The following is a 15,238-nucleotide window of genomic DNA, read 5'->3' on the forward strand; positions in this document are numbered from 1 at the left end:
GACCCTGCACCAAAGCAGCCCTCAGATCATGGAAAACGGAGGCAGCTGCGGTCTGCAAGGCCTCTGATAAGAAGCCTGGAAGCTCGGACATACGCACTCCAAACCTGCTGGCATGTTGGGATCAGAAGGAAACACACTGAAAACCAAGAGCTACTGAGGCCACAGCTGCCCCAGGCGCTTCCTAAGAGCTGTTGAGAGCCAGAACACAGGCTGCTCTCACACACTTCTGGGGGTACAAATTCACATTGCCTCCAGGGTCCCCTAAGTCCCAGCTCCTCGCGACCTGGGAAGGGTGGCCAGAATCAGGGGTGATGCAGGACACCCAGTTAAACGTAATATTCAGGACACCCTTCCACCCAGAAAGCCTCTGCTCCCCACCCAAGGACCGGGCCTCCCAGGGTCTCTCAGACATATGTTCATGAAAGGCTCAGGGTGAGACCCACACAGGAGCTGAGGACTCAGTCTCCAAAGCTGGAGAAATGAACCACCAAGAGTAAGAACAAGAAAAAGGAAATCAGGCACTCCCAGGTACACAAGGTAAAGTCAACTGTGTTCATAAAATTCAAGAGAAGCAGCAGAAAATACAAGTAAGGAACAGGATCCCAACAACAAGACCCAGAAAGCCCTGGCATAAAGGCAAAGAGATTCAAATCCAGACCTGTCCTCTGCAACACAAACCCCAAAGACAGAAAAGACAGAAAGATCTAAAAGGGAAAAGGAGGCTGTAAAACTGGATGAAAACAATCAAGGTCAAAGCACCTTTCCTTTTTCCAGGAATGAGCACTGTACCTATAACGTCCACTCACAAAGGATCAGCACGGTCACAAGGTACATGGTGTGCAGTGGACGCAGGAGCAGCCGAATGAGCAGAACGCCACCCCGGCTGCCTCACTAGATGCTCCACTGTGAGTTTCTCTGAAGTTACGTATGCTTCTGGTATTGTACTACCCTCCCAGTGTTAATGAACACTATATATACTTGCATGTTGTTGGTGAAGGGAAACACACAAATTTTCAACTTATAAGCCAAACACACACACACACACACACACACACACACACACACACACACACACTTCCTAGCAGGGAGAAACTGCACCCAGGGTACTGGTGTTCAAGGGCCCTGACCTAAGAAGCACCCTGGCACTAGTCCAGAATCCTCCTCTCCTGAAGTGACAGACGCCTCCCAGCCCCTGCCACCTGCACAGCAGGCTCACGTCCTGCCACACGCACGTGAGTACACAGCTTTGTGCAGATCGCCTCAGACTCACTTGGCTTTGCTCTGATGAGAGGCTGGTTCTGATTTTCCTTGGTCACTCCTCCTTTCTAACACAAATACAGCAAAATGCAAATCCTTCTCTATGAAGCTCCGTTCTCTTTAGATCCTCGAGGACTCACAATTTCTTCCTGTAACATGTAATTCTCTAAAACACTATTTAATTTGCTTAGCCATTCAAATTTCACAGTGATTCCACTAAGCCTTACAACTTTGACCCAACTACAAGCAACTCAACAGCCAGTTTTTTCCTGGTGGCCTCTGAGGCGAGGCTCTGGGGACAAACGCCTGTGCTCTGCTCTATCTGAAAGGCCATGTAAAGAAGCCACCTTCTCTTGCTCACAGGGACAGGCTGGGGAGAGACGAAGAGGGAGGCCTTCAAGCAGGGAACATGGGCACCCGCTTGTCCACCAAGGGCTGCTGTGAGACCAGTTGTCAAGTGGTGCTGCACCAGGGGCAGCATGGGCCCAGGAAGGAGGGCCGCTGCCTGCAGCACAGCTGGAGATGAGTCCTGCTGCTGGCCAGGCCTGCCGCACTAAGCCATGAGCCTGCCCACAGACTTGTGTGTGGTGCACAGCAGAGCTCCACACGAGCATCCTGCCCCACAGGGCCCTCCAGAGGGAAACTGGGTGACTTCGTTGCTGTGATTTATGGGAAGCCACGGCTTTCGTGGAAGACCAGATGTATGGTATACGAGAACTCTCCACTATCCTCACGGTCTTTCTGTAAATCTAAAACTGTTCCAAAAATTGAAGTTCCTTTCCATTTCCAAAAACTTGAAGAATTAGACTTCCCCAATCATCTACTGGGCCCTCCAGAGGGAAACTGGGTGACTTCGTTGCTGTGATTTATGGGAAGCCACGGCTTTCGTGGAAGACCAGATGTATGGTATACGAGAACTCTCCACTATCCTCACGGTCTTTCTGTAAATCTAAAACTGTTCCAAAAATTGAAGTTCCTTTCCATTTCCAAAAACTTGAAGAATTAGACTTCCCCAATCATCTACTGATTAAAATTTTAACATTTCTAAATATTTATCCATAATTAAAACCACAAGCCCAATACCATAGTTTCTCTTAAATGCTCACAAATTAAAGGGTAGACAAGCTACACACAACACAGTAACAATGAAAAGGTGCTGGGTGATCTCCCACAGATGGAGTTGGTGACAGCAGCTAAGGCACCCAGCTCCTGAAGACCAGCTGTGCAGACCCACTCTGCCCTCCTGAACTACCAAGATGTGGAGAGCACAGACAGAAGGGCATGCACAAGGCACCTGGCAGGGACACAGCGGCAAGCACAGGTGTGCCAAGGACTGCGGCCCCTCCTCCCAAGGCCTCTCTTGCCCCCTTAGCAGCAGCAGCAGCAGCAAAGAGCAAGACACTGGGCAGAGCTTCAAGCAGCTAAGTACTGTGGGACACCATTTAAAGCAGAAAGAGACCTGTTAAAGGTGGTCTCTTGGGAAGGGCAAGCTGGAAATCATCAGACCTCATAACATGTAGGCTCAGCCAGTCGTGCAGTCTCTGAATACATTCAGGGGATCTGTCTGCACTGCAGCCCCTGCCACAACAGCACAACACAGGAGTAAGGAATGTTTGCCAAGGCCTCCAGCTACCTTTACGTTCCGAAAAAATGGCTGTCACAAGACAAGAACCACAAACAAAAGAACAAAAAATCAACTAGGAAGCATACCATGACTGAATGACCACAACCAAAATGAGTAGGAGAACCAGACAAAGAAGAAGACTGTGGAAAATACAGAAAAGATCGCAGGCATAGACGGAACCTGCTAAGAAGGTCCAGCATACAAATGACTGAAGCCCGAGCAGGAGCAGACAGAGAAGGGCAGAGAGACACAACTCTGAAGATCACTCCACAGGTGCAGTGTGAGCTGGGCAGACTACGTGCAGGTGTACCTGCACACTCAAGAGCACAGACACGCTAGAGTAGTGGTGGTGAACCTATGGGATGCATGTTATTGTGCTCCTCTATAGAAAGATGTTAAACCAAAACCTCAGCATCCAGGCTTAACTGCAGTGTTGGCACTGTGTGCTAAGTACATGGGTTCTGGGTAGCAGTCTGGGCACTTGTTTCTGCAAGGTTTGTCATCCCTGCAATGGACTGTGCTCAAAACCAAGTAAGAAAACCTCTTGAAAAAGAAAATGAGCCCTGCCAGAGAAATAAGATGCATTATATTCCTAAGAGGACAGCAACCTATTCACCAGAAACACGAAAGCCAGAAGCCCAAAATACTGAAGTTTAAGAATGCTGCAAGGAAAATTGGCAACTGAGAATTCCATACTGAGTGCAAGTATTCTCTAAGAATTTGGTCCAGAGTCATTCTGCAGGGCTCTGTAGGGCTCAGGTCTCCTTGGGGACGGAGGGGGCCTCCCCGAGGCAGGTCCATGGTGGCAGCCAACAGCAGGCTGGCCCCATATACAGGGACTAATTGAAGGCAATATACCGAGGCAAGAGGCAGATCAGCCACGCTCCATGATGGATAGGGAAGAGATCCTAGCATGAAGCCTGTAGTGTGACACAGGACCAGAGACAGCAGGGTGAACTTCAGCTTTTCAACACAGAGGGACAGAAATAAATACAGATGTGTGTGAATACACAGAATTCGACATCTACAGTGACACAAACACATAAATGAACAAATAAAGGGAGGGAAGGGGAAAATGCTAGTGCAGGGCACAAACGAATGTGAAGGGATGGTAGAAATAAAAGAATTACAGTTTGGCAAACATCACAGCAATAACTGATGTAGTTAAGAAAATCAATACATGCTAAAACTGTTGAGAGCAAACGTGATGAGAACACTTTTACATGGTCTCAAGGTATCTCCCCCACTGCTTAGTACTTAGGAAAAGTGAGGAAGTACCTTTATTACAAAGATACCATCTTAATCAAGCAACCAAGTGACAGAAGCAGTGCCGGGGCAAATGGGAGTCATAGAGTACCTGGTGAGAAGCAGAGAGCCCCCACCACCACCACAGACAAGACGCCTACATGACCAAACTAAGAGACACGCAGTAGAATCACTGTCCTGTAATCCTCCAAGGTGTCAAGGTCTTGAAAATCTAAGCAAGTTCGAGGACTAATCTGGATGCCAAGACGAAAGGGACAACATCCTGAACACAGCCACATCACTGGGGTCACAAGCTGGTCCGTGGCATAGGGTCCAGGAGGCCAGGCGGCAGCAATGTGTGCAAATGCTCATTTCTGACTGTGACAGCTACACAGTGGGGTGGTAAGGATGACACACTCAAGTGGAGGGCCTCCAACTGCAGTGGGCCTCACTCTGCCTGGCAGACTCTATCTAAACATCTCCTGGGCCCAGACCCGGGGCCTGGACTAGGTTCCCAGAACACCTTGGAGGTGCGGCACAGGGACCGCATGCTGGGACCAGCTCCAGTGGAGTTTGAAGACGGGTGGGCATCATGGTGCTAACTTCCTGTTGAATGGTTCCTGTCATTATTTTAAAAGTTTGAAATATTCCTAAATAAAAAGCAGACAAAAATGAAGAAAGACTATTTAAGTGTGAGAATTTGTTGTCCACAACAAGCAGAAGACCAAGGACCCTAAACCAAAGCCTCAGGAAGGCTGCATCAGGGTGGACGCGGCATGGACCCACCTGCACCCACCGACTGTACAGCTCGGTGCCCACGTCCCACAGGGCTTCAAATGCATGGGATCGAGGCACGTGACCAGGACAGCACAAAGGAGAAGGGCCAGGCAAGTGGAGTTAACAGTACTCTGCAATCTTCACACTGCTCTGGAACTGGAAAACTACCAATTGAGGCTTCAGCGAATTACAGATGAAGATTTTAATTACCAGGGTAAGGATTAGCAAATAAATGGGAGGGGGTGCAAATGAAATTGAAAAAAAAAAAATCCAAACAAAAGCAAACAAGAAAGGAAAAATAACACATAGAACAGGCAGAAAAAATATAGGTAGTGCCACAGGGTATTTCCAAACAAATCTGTCAAGGGCTGCCATAAATGCAAATACATAAATATTCCAAACATCCAAACTGGCAAATATTCTTTAAAAATATCCCCAGCTTATAAATTATTCACATTAAATACAAATATAGCCAGGCATGGTGGTATACGCCTGTAATCCTAGCACCTGGGAGGCTGAGACAGGAGGGTTGCTTTGCATTCAAGGCCAGCCTGGGCGCCACAGTGAGTTCAAGGCTAACCTGAACCACACATAAAGACAGACAAGTATACAGATAGGCTGAAGTTAAAAGACACAGAAAAGGCTACTTTGCATATACACACCAAAAAAAAAAAGTGTTACATATGAAATACATACTGAATGACGTTGCAAGGTATAAAGCATTACTAAATACACGGGAGAAAATGTCATATGAACAAAAGGATAAAAGCTCGAGCCTCAAAACATAAGCAAAGTGAGACTACCAGGACTTCTGGTGGCAGAGGGCCTGGGTGCAGCTGTGGAGGGTCTGCATGCAGCATGGCTGCTTCTGCGAGGGGCAGGGCCCAGGAGGCGAGGGGAAGCCCCCCCGCAGGCTGAGGAAGCTGCAGACCTGCACAGCGCAGCTGGAGGGAGAAGAATACACAGCCAAGGCGTAGGACAGCAACACGCACCTGGCAGGTCCTCTCGGAACAGACTGTGGAGAGCTCTCTCCAGGACACACGCATTCACTGCACAGCAGGGTGCACGGACCACAGCACAATCATTCATACGTTTGCCAGCAGCAAACACAGCCACGGCAGACTGGAAACGACCCATGCTAGTCCACAGCCTGGAGGGTGCTCAGCGCAGGCCACGGCTCCCCCGCTTGAGGAAGCCTGGCTGGAAAACACTCTCCACCCAGAGGACGAAGGATCTGTAAGAAGGTGTGGGGATCAGAAGAGGACAAGGAGGCAGCCCTGGCCAGCGCCTCTTCCCACTGTCTGTCCCCAGGCACGCCCATCCTCCCTCTGCACTCCCAGTCGAAGGACTCTGTAGAAATACAGGCCTTACAGCTGGCCGAGGGATTGAGAAGAGTGAGAGTAAGAGGAACCAGAAGTAGGACACGGCAGTAAAGAGATGGAGCCCAACAAAGAACAGTTGCGAGCACACTCAGAACCACTGCAACACCTTGGGAACAACGTGGGCCCCACCTGCTCCCTGCAGAGACCCGGGGAAACAGCTGGTCTGCACCCCCCCAGGCCAGTGGCCCGTGTGCCCCCAGGACAGCTCCCCACACGCAGGACTCACCTCTCTGAACTTGCAGTGGAGCCGGTCACTCTGGGGAGCTCAGACTGTGATTTCCAGGAGACAGATGGGGATACTTGTGTAATTCAGCACTTGCCACTTATCCTGAAACCTGAAAGACAAGACACACACGGGTCATACCAGGCCAGGGAGTAAATCACGTGAAAAGGGCTAAGTCGGACGTTTTTAATCAGCCATACGGAAAATCCAGACACTAAGACAAATGCTGCTATGTCCCAAGCTCCCAGCTCAGAAGCACAAACTCTGCACCGAAGACCTTGCCTGTGAGATGCCCCCACTTGGGAATCGAGGGCGAGCACAGCCCAAGCAGGCGCCCTCAGACAAAGACTTCTGGGAACAAGGGCGCTCCGGTAATGTGAAAGGGCCAAAGTGTGCTCTACACACAGGGACAGAGGAGCACCTATGCTCAATTGCATCACAGTGCTGTGCACATAGGGAGCACTCCCTGGAAATAAACGTGCACAGTTTATGCCTGTCTGGGGAAAGACCAGGAGCAGCGGCTGCCCCCAGTGTCCTGCTTCTGCTGCTGCATGTGCAGAGTTGTGTGGCAGTGAAGGGACAGGGCCTGTGGAGCCTGCGACCACGGGTGACCTGACACCACCACTCTTGCAAGCTCTGAGGCTTCGTTTTCTTGGCACTAATAAATACAAATCAGGGACACTCTCCGGCTTTAAGTACTTCATTTTGATAAGTGCTAAAATATTTATACTTTGCCATAATTTGCTTACTTTAAATTTAATCTTGAAGATGAAAAACATCTTTAAGCTTTTACAAAGGAGCATTAAAAAGTTTCCTATTTTATGGGCTCAAAACAAAGAAAATAATGACTTCTTATGGCCACTTTCCCATAAGTTAGGCAGTGGGCACTTCCTGTTTGTGAAGGCTCCAGTGGAGGCTCTGTGATGTTCCTGAAAGAGCCTAGACCCACCACAGCCCAAGACTGGCCGCCTGGGCCACAGAGAGCTGCCCACGGGTCCTGGGGTCACACTTCCAGAGGGCCACAGAGAATGGAGGACAGAGGCGGGCGGAGCACCCACGAGTGTCCCCACACAATCAGTGTCCTGGAGGCCAATCTCTGGAACAGGCACCAGGATCACTGTGCCTGTGTGTGTGTGCTCCTAGGTGAATTCATGTGGGTCTCTCCTGGTCAGGCAAACAGCTGCAATGCCACGGGTCCTGGGGTCACACTTCCAGAGGGCCACAGAGAATGGAGGACAGAGGCGGGCGGAGCACCCACGAGTGTCCCCACACAATCAGTGTCCTGGAGGCCAATCTCTGGAACAGGCACCAGGATCACTGTGCCTGTGTGTGTGTGCTCCTAGGTGAATTCATGTGGGTCTCTCCTGGTCAGGCAAACAGCTGCAATGTACACCAAGATAAGACTGTTTTTTCAGCTTTGGTGTCAAGTTAGTTTTACCGACTAAAAAATACTCAAATACTTCCTGAAACTCAAACAAGCAAATTGTCAAGTTTGTAAAGGGCATACAGGGACTGTATTTGGCTAGACTGCTATTCCTGGTTGTTACAAAGGCAATGCGGGCATCTGACAAAATCCCACACAGTACCAAAGTGAAGTTTGTGGCACTGCGCTCCGAGCTCCATGTGGGTTCCAGAGGGAAGTGCAGGCGGCTCTCCTATACGGTGTTTCAAGTACATTCCAGACACATTTCAGTGATGAGTATGCATAGTTTCTTCACTGTTAACACAGTTATTCTATAACGTTACTACACAATTTTTGAGATGATCTCAAATTAAAAACGTCAACCTAAATGAGGTCTTAAACACTGCGCTCCGAGCTCCATGTGGGTTCCAGAGGGAAGTGCAGGCGGCTCTCCTATACGGTGTTTCAAGTACATTCCAGACACATTTCAGTGATGAGTATGCATAGTTTCTTCACTGTTAACACAGTTATTCTATAACGTTACTACACAATTTTTGAGATGATCTCAAATTAAAAACGTCAACCTAAATGAGGTCTTAAACGTTAGTAATTGTCAAGGTGTCGCACAGGTGAGAAGAACAGCACAGGGCACAGTTCTAGGAAACCTGTAGGTCTGGCCTGATACATTCTGAACTGGAGATAAAAACAAGGAACAGACACCAGGAAGCTGTTTACAACTCAGGAAGCAAAAAGCAGTGAAAGAAAACATTCTGTTTACAGAGCACTTAGTTTAATTAGGAAGAATTCAAACAGACTGAGAATGACATACGCTAAGTGTGCAGCCCAGAGGTAAGAGGCACTGAGGCCTGGTGTACAGTGTGAGGGCCGCACCATGCATTTTAAGACAATAGAGTGAGGCAGGAGGACACCAGAACATAAAATGGCAAATGAGGTTTATGACTCCACTCTTTCCCAGGTAAGAGAAAGTGTAACTTCCCCACAGCCTGCTGTCCACTTCCCCCTGAACTGTGAGGACCGGGTTCCGTAGGAGATACTGAGGATCCACCACCTACAGGCTCGCAGCACAAGAAGCCCACCTTGTGGAGCTGTTGCAGGGGTCTCTGCGGGAAGGGAAGGCAGACAGCGGGTGGCAGGGACCACAAGGCGGCTCAGGCGAGGAAGGGCCTGCACATCTGGGCACTGGGCTGGCAATCGGTGACCCTCAGGGCTGACGCCATCCCCGGAGGTGCCAGTCAGTCATGGGCCACGAACATGAGCACAAAACACTGTCAAGACTGAGAACACAGTCACTGCCACTTAGTGTGAGCATGCACACACACATAATTATACACTGACACATGTAACTGAGATGGTACAAAATGTTCTAAGCAATAATTTGCTCAGGTTCTGCACAAAATGAGCATAACTGGTAAATGGCATGTTTACAATAATTACCTCAGAAAATTGGTTATAATTTTCACTTAAGAAATGGGAGTCAAATGAAAATAATCAAAATTACCATTGTAAAAAGTTATGAAACGGGTGGGGGCAATAAAAAAATGAAGAAAAGGAAAGGAAAACCCCATAGCAAACTAATTAATTGAATGCTATGATTTACAAACTCTGGGAGAATTACAGGATCCTTCTCTATTCTACCATGTAACTACCTAATGACTAAAATTATGATTTTTAAAACAGGAATCTTGAACATGCTGAATAATTAAATCAATGCACATTTCAGGGTGTACTTCGAAAATGACATGGTATTATCCTAGGAGGTCAAAAAGACATTCTCTAGTCTCAGTCAGTGCGTTAGGGCTTCGGAGCAGTCACTTTCCTTATGCAACAGTCACACTCAGCCCAGCAGCAGTCAATACTGACAGACAGGGCCACACACGCACTCACATAAAATAGTATTGCAGAAGAGCGAAGAGGAAGCTTCAGGGAGAGAGAGAGAGAGAGAGAGAGAGAGAGACAGACAGACAGACAGACAGACAGAGAGAGAGACAGACAGACAGAGAGAGAGAGAGACAGACAGACAGAGAGAGAGAGAGACAGAGAGAGAGGAAGAAGAGGCTAAAGCAGGCAGGGCGTCCCAGGAGAAGTGCAAAACCAGGGCAGATACCCCAGGTCTGAGTCAACTGAAAGGAACTGAATCTGGACCAGTCCAAGATGAGCCACTGACCCACGCTGCCAGAAAGAAAGGGGTCACTGCGACGTCAGTGACAAGCAACCTGAGGGGTGTGCATGAGATGGGGTGTGCAGGGCCGAGCTGGAGTGACAGGAGACAGAGAGCAAAATAGAGAACACAGCGACCTGCAGCATGTGACTCTGGAAGAGGAGGCTTCGGGCTGGTGTACAGCGGATCGAGGAGTCTGGCTCCCCAGGATTCAAGTCTGAACAGATGCATGCAGCTCATGGCACCAGGTCCTACAGAGCACCAGCCAGGGTCACCCGGGAGCTCCCGAGCTACAGTCTCCTCACTGTAAATGGAGGAAATGCTCCTGCACATCCTCCGGACACAGCCCCATGGTATGGTGGTGACTGCACAACTTCAGATGAGAAGGCAGGCAAGCAGTTACAAGAAAGGAAGGGTGCTTAGCATGGTTCAGAATGGCAGAGTACAGTGGGTCTCTCTGGTAAATTCACCAACAGACGCAGACATATGTCTAGACCAGTGGTGGGAAATCTATAGCACATGCGCTGCAGTGGGCTGTTTGTACCACTGAAAGCTCTAAAAGGTTCACCATCACTGGTCTAGACAAACAGAAGAGACCAACAGTTTCAGCTCTAACAAATAAAGAGCTTGGAAGCTGTCACTCCTGTTTTCACAACCAAAAAAGCTGAAAACCAAGTACAGGCATCCTTTAGTATCCACAGGGGACTGGTTCCAGGACTCCGTGGGTGCCCAAATCTGAAGATGCTTAAGCACCCTCACCAAAAAGGCAGGGTATTCCCATGTAACCATGCCATCCTCCAGTACATCTGCAAGAATCCCTAGATTCCTCATGAGTCTGATACAGAGTAAATACCATCTACACAATGTCACACAATACGGTCTAGGGAACGACAAGAAAAAGTCCGCACGTATTCAGGGCAATCACAATTCTTCTGGAATATTCTTATCCAAAGGTGGCTGGGTCTGTGTATACGGAACTTGAGGCTGTGGAGGGCCACTGTCCTTCTCTTAGAGACAGGAACACCATACTGCAGCACTTTCTAAGGAATTGGTATATTAAGAGAGGACATCAAGAGGGCCTGTCTAAAATGCTTAGTCACATCCAGGGAAGGCAGCTGAGTGTGCTGCTGCACACCTGAAATCACAGCACTCTGGAGAGCTGAGGCAGGAAGTCACTAGTTTGAGCACAGCCTGGGTAACTTAGTAAGCTAATGGGAACCTGCCTCAAAATAAATAGTGAGAAAGGGCTGGGAATGCAGCTAGGTTCGATCCCCAGCACCACCACCCAAAAAAAAACAAAACCAAACAAACAAACAAACAAAAACACACCAGAAATAAATATGGCCAAAATGAATTCACATACATCAAACTCACTTCAAATGTGAAGTCCAAATATACCAATGAGTAGAAACTATCAGGGTTTAATAAAAAAACAAAACAAAGACTCAACTATTTACTGTTTATAAGAAAATAAGACTTAGCAAAGTTAAAGGGATGGAAAAAGATACACCACACCCACATTAATCAAAAGCAGGAGCAGACAGCAGACCTCAGAACAAAGGAAAACATCAGGGATACAGAGCGGCATTACATACTAAGACGACATAACCCCAAACACGCCTGTACCTAACTCTGAAACACAGGGGTGAGAACTAACAGAACTCCAAGGAGAAATAGGCAACGTTGGTACTGATGAAGTGGACTTCAGCAGCCAAAATGGACAGTCCAGCAGTAGGGGATCAACAGGGACAGACAGCTGGTCACCTCCCCATGAGCTTCTCCACCTGCTGCCGCCCTGACCCTCTTCACTTGGGCAATGCCTGGCCCTGGCTTCACCTGGGCTCTGCATGCGAGTTCTCTGGTGGCTTCAGTGCCCTTGGCCACTTGGACCCCAGCCATGCACGAGCTCATGACTCGGCCTACTGCCCTGCAAAGCCTTCATGACCACAGAGTTCTTTCTACTTGTGTACTCCTCTCCACTAGGATTCATCCTTGATTAGAACAGAATTTTATTTGATACTACAGCCTTTAAAATTACAAGACTGTCTGTCTAACACATAGCGGAATCAAAGTATCTGTTGACTTAATGCTGGCAATCAATTAAGGAATGATCTGATTAGAGAATTCAAGAGCTGTTTGGAAGGGACAAGGAAATACACCTCAGTACTGGGAGGTGCTAGTGACCCCTAACTATGGCACACCACAGATCCAACATGTGGAGTCCAGAGTCAGGGAACTCACCGCATCCGCAGGTTATGGAGACTGTGGTCATCCTGCTTCAGCCAAGGTCCTTTGTCCAAACTGAGGTACTCAATGTCCTCCACCACCTAAGGAAGGAAGGGTTCGATTTAAACGGGCAGCCCCACTTTAGGGGTTTGAATGAGGTCACACTGTAGGTTACGAGTATCTGGCACACACCAAACTCAAAGAAAATGTTATGGTCGTAACCCCAAGAAGTGACAGGATGGCACCGCTCCAGGACCAGGCAGTGCAGAGATCACTGTGCAGCCTGGAGGACAGAGTGGAAAAGGAATCCAGGAAGTTTGTGAGCGGGGTGGGCTACTTGCTTCTTCCCAGCCAGGCTCACTCTAGAAGGCAAGGCCGAGCCTCAAAAGTGCGGGGTCTGGTAGACCCGACATTTGGGCTCCCAGCTCCGGGCTGGCCTCCGGAGAGGCAGACTTCCCATCCTTTCCCAAGACACTCAACACTTACCTCTCTCTTGTTCCGAGAATGCAAGCACACTTAGTAAGGGACTCGGGAGTCTTAGATACAAAATGCATGATTCCTCCAAGATACATGCCTTCTAAACAGTCTATCAAGAGGCACAAAAATAATCCCGCCTCAAAAAAAAAAAATAAACAAAAAACCCCAAAAACCCCAGCATTACAGAGACAGGGTGGCAAGGGAGTAAAATGTAATTCACTCAGTCCAAGGAGAACAAGGCAAGGTCTCCAAAGAATTCCCAGAGCAGGACGCAGCAGCCTCTTTGGAGCAGGCTCCATCGGAAAGGAGAAGCCTGCCCCCTGCTGGAAGAACTCGGCCTGCTCTGGCTCCTGGCTCCTGTGAGGAGGGCAGGTGCCTTGCTGTTCCACTCTGTTCTGGCTCTGCATGCTCCTGCCTACCAGCCACACCGTACTCCAGTTTCTGTGCCTTTTGGTGCTTGGAATGTTTTTTAGTAATTTATGCTTATCTATAATAGAGACCTTGTGCCATTATCCAATGGACATTCAGTTGCCTCCATACCATTTAAGAAACAATCCATTTCCCCCACTTCATTTTTTACTATCTTTAAGGAACTGACTTTGCCAAGCTTAGGCACACAGCCCTGTTTCTAAACTGTTTTGTTCCTCTAGGACATTTATTAATTCTTGCACTGATACCACAGTGCTTTTACGGCTATATTTCATAATATGCTTTTGTATTTTGGAGGACAAAGGTCCTCAATTATTTATTCTTTCTCAGAAATTTTGGCAATTACTCATTAAATTTCCTGAAAACTCCACTGAGACTGACTGGAACTTCACCAAATGCACAGACTTGAGAAAGAAAAGCCATTCTCTTTTAAATAAGTAAATCCTTCCCATTAATTAATCCAGGTTTAAACTTTATCACACACTTAATAAAAATGTTGATACAAGGCTCTTTGTATCTTTACCATCTATAATTTAAGATCACAGCAACCTAAATTATTTTGTAAAAATAGTAACAAAAAAAGCAGCTAAACACAGGATGCCAAAAAAGAATTAAGAGCAGGTGATGGTAAGGGGCTGGGTGGACACTGCTTTTGGACTATGAAATACTGTTCCTAAAACCAATAGGAATGGGACGGATCATCACATTTGCAAGAACATTACACATGAATCAGACTGAAACACGTTCATCACCTCGTCAGCCCTTTTCTTACCTTGTCTACATCTTCACTTTCTTTCGCACTGTCCACCAAAACCTCACATTTCTCACTGCAAGGAAAAGCAAAGCAAAGTTCAATGTAAAACTTTCTAAGCTGAAGTTCTTGTCAAGGCAACACAGAACACTCCAGCCCCTCTGACCACTCCGACAGGGCACGATGCTGCGCATATCTTCTGTGCCCTGGTAGGGGGACACTGCAGGGCGGCAGAATGCTCACACAGGCAGGGAGGACCACAGGTCTGCTTCCTAGCTCCCCTCCCCGACCCACAGGAGCAACAGACCATGGCTACCACTGACATGGCCACCTGACTGCCACACCTGTGCTCTGCACCTGCAACTCCCATCACAGGATGAGCAGCCAGGGCCTCCTGGGACAGGGCACAGAAAACAGCAGGTGGGGCACACAGCGATGGAGCTGCCAAAATCCAGAACTCAGGAAAGGAGGGGACCCACATGATGACCATCTCAACTGAGCTGTGCAGAAGAGGAGCAGCCACTCGGTTCTCTCACTTCTGTCCTCAGTCCACACAAGAAAATCACAAGTGCAGCTTGAGAAGAAGGGGACTGGCCACCTTCCCCATCCCCACATTTTGTCCTTCTCACAGCTTTAAGCTGACCATTAGGGACGGGCTTGGGCAGCTGGGAGATGACTGGACCTCCCCACACAACGGAGCTGCCTCTGCCACACCCCTGACCACAGCGGGCCAGCCCAGGGCCTGCCAGGGCGCCCATCACGCTGAGATGTCAGGCCCTCAAGTCAGCAAGCCCAGAGGACTGAGAATTAGTTGCTCGAAAACACCTTCCAATTGCTAGAGCCAGATACTGAAGAAACTCCAATGAAGCCCTGGGTTCAATTTCCAGCATTATAAAAAAACACCAAAAGTCAAACTGCATCCAGTAGTTATAGGTTTCCTGAAACCTGACGAGACAAAATCAAATCTCATAATGCATTTCTAAGAGAAGGCCTTGAGATCCCAGGCCAACACAAGGCTGCAGCATGACCCCAGGCTGTGACCCCACACCTGGCCACGCCCATCACACAGCAGCGTGGGACTCCACACTTATCCTGTACACACGGCACTGTGGGCTTCTGGCAAGCGTTCACCTCAATGAGACAAATGTCCCACAAGCTAAGTGGTTGCCATAAATCTATACAGCTTGAGATGCCAGACAGAATTCACTCTAACAATGGGCAGTCTATCTGCCCAAATTTAGCAAAGGTCATGGGCTGTAATTAAAA

At 48.4% G+C, this 15,238-nt stretch overlaps 2 protein-coding genes across 2 annotated transcripts in view; both read right to left on the reverse strand.

The window, feature by feature from the left end:
• Positions 1-15,238, reverse strand: part of LOC104856345 (NADH dehydrogenase [ubiquinone] 1 alpha subcomplex subunit 10, mitochondrial) — an 80,215-nt gene that overhangs the window by 38,412 nt on the left and 26,565 nt on the right. The window lies entirely within an intron of this gene.
• The window catches only part of LOC104866326 (NADH dehydrogenase [ubiquinone] 1 alpha subcomplex subunit 10, mitochondrial-like), a 17,687-nt gene continuing 8,991 nt past the window's right edge, over positions 6,543-15,238 (reverse strand). The window contains 4 exon segments of the mRNA XM_033764759.1: positions 6,543-6,620; positions 9,008-9,205; positions 12,331-12,416; positions 13,994-14,048. Of these exon segments, the coding sequence (XP_033620650.1) occupies positions 9,133-9,205; positions 12,331-12,416; positions 13,994-14,048 (214 nt within the window). The 3' untranslated portion in view covers positions 6,543-6,620; positions 9,008-9,132.

The sequence above is a fragment of the Fukomys damarensis genome, unplaced genomic scaffold (genome assembly GCF_012274545.1).
Source record: "Fukomys damarensis isolate Sample0158 unplaced genomic scaffold, DMR_v1.0_HiC HiC_scaffold_16, whole genome shotgun sequence".
In the NCBI taxonomy this organism is placed as follows: domain Eukaryota; kingdom Metazoa; phylum Chordata; class Mammalia; order Rodentia; family Bathyergidae; genus Fukomys; species Fukomys damarensis.